Raw genomic sequence first — 7,500 nt, forward strand, 5'->3', positions numbered from 1 at the left:
ACATGGAAACTACCTTATCCAACACACGCCAGTCAGTTACTGACAGATGACCAGTCCATGTGAGGAGACCGAAGGCAGTAAGAGAAGAAATAGAAGGGAGGGAAATTGAAGTTCAAGGGCTGGAATAACAGTTAAATTCCACAGTTTTTTGGTTTTCTTTTGGAAAAATGTAGTGAGTAGTCACAGTAGCTTAAGATACCACAACATGACAAAAAAGTAATTAACTACTAGAAACACTACTGGAATCTGAATTTAGTTGAACTACCACCAAGCTACTGCCACGTGCAGTTAAACTGATAGTTGAGCGAAAATGTAGTGGAACTACTCCCCAACACTGGTACTCCCCAACATTTGCCTTTAGCCAAGGCTTAAGACTGTGTATTAGTTAAACTGGTGGCTGTGGACAGAACATTAAGGCTTCTATCTGCAGAGGTCAAAAGTTGATTCTGTGTATAATTAGGTTATTAAAAGTCCATACTGTATCTAAGTGGCCTACGGTACACAGCCATTACTGTAGGATTACCATAGGAATCGATGATGACTACCACCTCTCTACCACTGAATGGCCCTCTTTGAAAAAAAACAACATTACCCACGCTGCCTTGTTTAAAGCAAGAGACCACAACGACATTAGCAATACCTCTCTAATGCTCCTCTACAGCTCACCAAGGACCGGTTAACATCTGTTAGTGAGTGAGTGTGTGTGTGTGTGTGTGTGTGTGTGTGTGTGTGTGTGTGTGTGTGTGTGTGTGTGTGTGTGTGTGTGCGCGTGTGCAAAGTGGTTACAGTTATTTGCAACAGGAAACGAACCTGGACGTGTCCTTTTTTTTATTATTTTATTTTATTTGTATTTCTCTCTCTCTCTCAATCTCACTCTCTCACCCTGACCCAGGAAGCACTGTGGTTAACAGGGACTCTGTTTTAGAATATATGATTAAATCTCACGGTTCAAGTGCCTGCCCGGTTTGACGTACTCATTTCCATAAACCCTGCAGAATGTCCCTTATTCCCTCCCTGCCTTGTCTGTTGTTGTTGTTCAGCTAAGAGCCTCACTCGCTTCGCCAGCCTGGTTGTCGGGCGGATGAGGGGGGGGGGGGAGAGAGAGGGGGGAGGGAGGGGGGAGGGAGAAAAAAAATCCTTGAATGCGTTATTTGCTTTTAGCACTGTCTGCACAATGTCCCTCTTACCATCCATTTTCCAGGCAATTTAAAATGCGGTATTACACAGTGTTTTTCAGAATCCCCTCTACCCTAATGGAAGCAAAACATTACAATAATGCCCCCCCCCACTTCCCTCCCTTAAACCCCTCGCTAGCAGCCTAAGCACTTTCAGGCATCGTTGCGCTCTCTCTCTCCCTCTCTCTCCCTCTCTCTCTCTCTCTCTCTCTCTCTCTCTCTCTCTCTCTCTCTCTCTCTCTCTCTCTCTCTCTCTCTGTCTCCATCTCTCTCTCTCTCTCTCTCTCTCTCTCTCCATCTCTCTCTCTCTCTCTGTATCCCTGTCTATTCCTCTCTCGGTTGCTCTCTTTCTCTCTCCCTCGGTTTCTCTCTCTCTCTCTCTCTCTCTCCCTCTCTCCCTCTCTCCCTATCACACGACAGCAGAAAGAGAGACAGAGTCTGGTACTCTCCCCAAGAACCCACTTTCTTGTATAAACCCCCACTCCATCAAAAAAGTGGACCCTGGTTGTGCAGATGCTCTCAATGGAGCGGTCAGAGATCAGGGTCCGCGTTTGCCACGGAGGCCACCGGAGCAGATCCATTTAGAGCTAATCTGGAATATTAGACAGGCCCCCCTCTCTCTCACTCCTGAGTGGTTGGGCCGCCGGTGACCTTTTTCCCCATTCATGGCGGATTGGAAATCTTTTTCGCTCCACCGGCTCCCAGGTTTTAGACTGTAACGTAATGGAGTTGCGGTCGTCATCGCGAGGTCCTGTGAAGATCACTGGAAATGTCAATTTGAATGGTTGGAGGGAAGTTGAGCTCAGAGCTTTTTTTGGCGTGAATTGAGAGCTCACAGTTACTGTAATAGTGTAGAATTACACGGCAGTCATGGTTGAATTGCTGTCATATTCCTTTAAGTGCAGCATAGGAGATTTCTCTACACACACACGCACGCGCGCACACACACACACACACACACACACACACACACACACACACACACACACAGGTGCACACTCTATCTACTCTCTCTACTTTCTCTCTCACACACACATACAACACACACACACACACACCCACACACACACGTACCACATACCAGCGTCACTGAGGTGTTCTTAGAAACATATAACACGTTATGTAAACATCCCAATTTCTCCACTAGAATTGTTTTGGATGTCTGTCAACCGGTTGCCATGTCCTGACGTCCTGACACATACAGTGGGCTCACGTTTGCTTCCTCTAAAGAGCAACGCTCAGTTTCAGTGGGCATGGCCTCGAAGTTGGTTATTTGGTTCAGCAAGGTTTCACTTAGCGTAGAGGCCGGGGGGGCAGGTCTCCAGCAATGAGTGGGTGGGGATCATTGAATATGATATGATTTCACTACGAATGTTGGAATGGACAATCATTTCTGAATAATAAAATAACCGTAATATCAGTGGTAGGCAGCGAATGCAACCACGAGCTGAATCTAAGCACTCAACAAGCCTACAGTGGCACACCAAATTCAACCTGCTAAAGGTCTCCAGACGCAACTTTTCACATATGTGTTTATAGCTAATTAAATAGAGGTTTTTTACAGCTAAATAAATAGGCATTTTTCCTTTATCTCTTGCAACCCCCAGTCATAACTATAATTACCTGCCACTTTAGTGTAGTTGCTCGGTAGTCTTGAGAGCAGTTGGTTAACAGTTGGTCTTTCTGTGTGTGTGTGTGTGTGTGTGTGTGTGTGTGTGTGTGCGTGTGCGTGTGCGTGTGCGTGTGCGTGTGCGTGTACGCGTGCGTGCGTGCGTGCGTGCGTGCGCACGGTTTCCAGGGTTTATGGCCAACATGCAGAGGAACCAGTCTGCGTCCCAGTTTGTGCCTCCCCAGTCTGGACCCTCCATGTCCCCCCACCCCTCCCCTGGAGGACAGCAGGTTTACCCAGGGATGGGCCCCTACCCCCAGGCCCAGGGTGGCTCCTCTGGCCCCTACGGACCCCAGGGAGGACAGTATGGACCCCAAGGTAGGGGTGCTTGGGACCTCCCTGTTTTATTTCGGATAGCATTACACTATTGATAGTATTGTATATTACAGTATATCAGCACTGATTGTGTCGTATGGTATATCAGCAGTGAGATGCAAGTTGAAACTTAATTAAAAAAAAAAATGTCTAACCCTATTATCAAGATTATAACAGTCATTAGTAGAAGTAGTAACGGTATGAATGGAGTTGTGGAGTGAATGGGTGCACTTAAGTTGGAGTGAGATTATATTTGTTATACTGCCAGTCCTACTTGGCTACCACTTTAGTTGTAAGCCACTTAACAGATGTTATTATCCTGTGTGTGGTTTTTCATTGGAGAAAACAAATTCTGTGGCCTTGAGAGACATGAATCTTTCTAAATAGGCTTTTGAGCAAGAAAGGAAGTGCATCGTACAATGCCACCGAATTCCCCCCCCCCACCCCACCCCATTTCAAGCTCTCCCTAAGAGCTTTCAGCTTTTTATCTCTCTCTCTCTCTCTCTCTCTCTCTCCTGTCGTCTGTCTCGGGATTAAAGCCCCGGTTTGATCGGGATGTTGGAATGTTCATGAAGCGTTTGAACTCCTGACGCTCCTCTCTGCGTCTTCCTTATTGGATTAAAGGGAGATTGACATGGCTGGCTGATAAAATGTGTTGCTTTCTGAACTGAATCATGATGTCCTATCCCATTATAAAGGGTCAGTGTTTAAACGTTGCCCTAAAAAATAAAAAAAAAAGGGTTGGATAGTAGAAACTGCCCAGTAACTTTATTAAAAGCCAATGAGGAGGGCCGGTTTCAGTCATTATGGTCTGCCTGTGATAGACTTGTGAGAAAGAATACAGAGGGTCGTCCTAATGGTTGTCTGTGGTCATTCTATGTTGCTAACAACTTTAAGGGGCAGTTACATGGACCCAGAAGAAGCCTTTTTCAACTGAAGAGCCTAAAAAAAAAAAGCACTTATATGAAGACATGTCCATTAAACATGTTTTTTTCAGCCCAGGGGCAATGCAGGCTTAATCTGGGGCCTTTTTCCCATGCCCTATATTCTAAGTGTCTAGCATGAGTGTCAAAGACTCTTAAGCCAGTATAGCCTGTTTCAGATACTCTGGCTAACCTGTCCCCCAGCCAAACCACAACTACAGTACACACAAGTCCATCTCAGCACTCTGTGGGAAAAATAGTTTGAATAGCTCTTTGCAATTAAGCTGGCTTTTAGAGTGTTGTCTGGGAGGGCTTTAGAAAGCAGTCCCCATGGTTGGATGCATCTGTTCTTGTATTTAGTTCCTCTGGCCACGCACCAAAGGGAAAAGGTTATGGTATTGGTAATGTGTGTTTTAACGTGTCACTGTGATTAATGTTTAGTCTGTGTTTGTGTGTTTTTGTAATATTTCTGAGACCCTCCCATTAGTTAATGTTGATTAATAGCTTTAATGCATTTGGTATTTGGTCTCTTTCCGCCCACTCTTATCTCTTAATGTGACTTAGCCGGGACGACAGCCAGTGGTTGAGGCGCTGCAGGAACAGACTCGTTGGCTGGGGAGCAGAGGAGCGTGAAATATAGCACAGCTGACAGGAGGGGATGTACTTGTCTGTGACAGAAAGAACAGACCCAACTCTGTGCCCCCTAACACACATAGGCTACACACACACACACACACACACACACACACACACGGATATATACTCTCTCACACTCTCTTTCTCTCTCTCTCTCTCACACACGCACGCATGCATGCACACACACACACACACCCCACTGAGGAACATGTGTGTTGGAGCGGCTCCACAGAGCCCCCGGGGCAGGGGCACGGACCTCGCGGCGGGTTTGGTTCTGGTCGGGTCTTGTCGGGCTGGGCTGAGGTGAACAGGCCAGGCAGCTGCTGCTCATTGTTCTTAATGACGGGTCCATCTGCTTCCCGTCTCCCCCCATGCCAGCAAATTACCAAACCATTAAACCAACATAGGAACGCACTCCAAGTTCCTGATCCCTGCGCAGTGTTTTTCTTGGCCTGTCTGGGCAGTGCTCGGAGATCCAAGCCCGAGGCCTCGGGCGACAGAACACACATCTATGTGTGTGTGTGTGTGTGTGTGTGTGTGTGTGTGTGTGTGTGTGTGTGTGTGTGTGTGTGGATGTATGTGTATGTGTGTGTGTGTGTGTGTGTGTGTGTGTGTGTGTGTGTGATTTTGTGTGTGTGTGTGTGTGTGTGTTTGTGTTTTTTTTGTGTGTGTGCGTGTGTGTGTGTGTGTGTGTGTGTGTGTGTGTGTGCCGCTGATACACACATTTCTGCACTTTCTCTTGCTCGCCTCACACACGCTGACACCGTGAGCTTGTATGTTTGCGGAGAGCTTGAACGTTGTCTCATGTTTCATTGTGTAACTTAAAGGGCGTTCGGCGTTGGTCTTTTATCAGGGGAAAGCGATCCTGCGGTCCAACCTACACCCAGCTTAGAGCTAGTGCTAGTCAATCCTCATACACTCAATTTGTATGAAGGCAAGGAAGTATATGGGGATTTACCTCCTTACAATGTTTCATTACACATGTTTCAGTATGTTGACCTCCCGTTGAACTCCATTTCAAACCAAAGTGGGGCCAAGTCCAGATGCATGATCTAGTGCAGTTTGTTGATGTTAGGCTCCATTAAAGGGCTACAGTTGTTTCAGCAGCTGCATTGTGTTGCCTGAACCTTATTGATGCGGTTGGGAGCAGAAATGTGTGGAGGAGAGTCAGTGAAAAAGTAGGAGAAAAAAATAACACCACGATAGTGGAACATTTTAGGAGTCTGCTATTCTTCTTTTTCATGCCTTACATCCGAGCCCCCCCCCCCCCCACACACACAATCCCCCACTCCCCCATCCTCTGAGGCTAAGCCTCTCACTGGTAATGGCCATGCTTTGGCCAGCAGTTTCTAACCTCAATACCTCTCTGGGACCATGGTGTAATTGGGTAAAAGGAGGACTCAGTATCCCAGAGTGCCTGAGGGGGGAAGTAGTAGATTTTGGGAAATGGGAGAGTGCCGAGTATGGAGCCCTGAGGCGCTCCAGAGCCCTGCTGCACCACTGACGCCCTGCTAAGAGATGCTGAGGTGGCTAGGAGAGGATCTGGGGCCTCAGGCCAGAGAAGGGAGGGGAGGGAGGGGAGGGAGGGGAGTGAGGGGAGGGAGAGGAGGGAGGGGAGGGAGAGGAGGGAGAGGAGGAGTGAGAATGAGGGAACTGTAAGTAACAGAGAGAGAGAGAGAGAGAGATAGGACTAAGTCCTGAGAGAAAGGAAAAGAAAAAGCGATTCTGGATACCGACCGCTTTTTACCTGTAATTCCTTCCTCTCCCAAAAAAAAAAAAGAAACTGCTGTCGTGCCCCCATTTTGTTTGTGTTCAGCAACATGTACAGTATGTGCTCACACAACCAAGCAAGGCTAGCCATATTCAATGTCCTATGCAGCTGTAGCACACAGGCGTATAATCTGCGTAACATTCCCTGTTGATGGAGTCCACAGATAAAGACAGTGCGGGCAGTGATTCTCGGGTACAGTGTTTCCCCCCCCCTCGCCGTGGTCAGGGATGGGCGCGCCGGCTGTTAGCGACGCTGTATCCAGTCTGCTGAGGAAGCAGTGTTTATAATCTGTTCGGTCACAGTCCTCCTTTTTCCCGCGGGAGAGCTGGGGGATTAAATACGGCGCATGAACAGCGTCCTCGGAATGCGTGACCATGCCTGGAATTTCCATGTAATTGGGAACGCACCGCAGTCTTCTCTTTGCCCGGCTCTCCGTCGGATAAAAATACCACACCTCGCCAACCGCAGCCGGGCTGAGAGAAAATGATGGCCGGGCCGAGATAATGTGAACAGACAAATGAGAAATGACATCGTCCTGCTTCTCTCTGCTGTCTCTTTTCTGTCTGTTTGCAGTTGTAGATTTTGTGTCAACAAAAACAACATTCATAATGACGGTTGTGGTTTTGAGTAAATGAAAAAAAAAAAAACAAGGCTTGATTTAAGAGGAGAGGCCCCTCAGACATGCCTAGGGAGAAGCGGCGGAGCTCTGGGGGTTAGAGACCGCCCCCCCGTTGGCCGTGGAGGGCAGGGGTCCGCGCGGAGAGGGCCGTGCTAATCGCCCCTGAAGAGGCACTCTGGCACAGAGCCAGCTAGTGTGGGAATGAACCATTCTGAAGGTGAAGAGAAAATCACACAAGGAAGCTGAATGAGACTCTGACTCCACAGCAACAACAACAACAACGACAACATCAACAACCCCCCCAAAAAAACAAGACATGTAGTTGTTTCTCAACCAGCTTCCTGTTGTGTTCAGTATGAAGTACAGAGCTTCGCTCTCAAACTGCAAAAAAA

At 47.6% G+C, this 7,500-nt stretch overlaps 1 protein-coding gene across 1 annotated transcript in view; it reads left to right on the forward strand.

The window, feature by feature from the left end:
- The window catches only part of LOC310814095 (AT-rich interactive domain-containing protein 1B-like), a gene marked incomplete at its 5' end in the record, with an annotated part of 159,818 nt that overhangs the window by 123,216 nt on the left and 29,102 nt on the right, over positions 1-7,500 (forward strand). Inside the window, one exon of the mRNA XM_083683357.1 lies at positions 2,974-3,162. Within this exon, the coding sequence (XP_083539483.1) occupies positions 2,974-3,162 (189 nt within the window). The remainder of the gene's footprint in view (positions 1-2,973; positions 3,163-7,500) is intronic.

This window comes from Argentina silus, assembly GCF_951799395.1.
Source record: "Argentina silus genome assembly, chromosome: 13".
NCBI classification, from domain to species: Eukaryota; Metazoa; Chordata; class Actinopteri; order Argentiniformes; family Argentinidae; genus Argentina; species Argentina silus.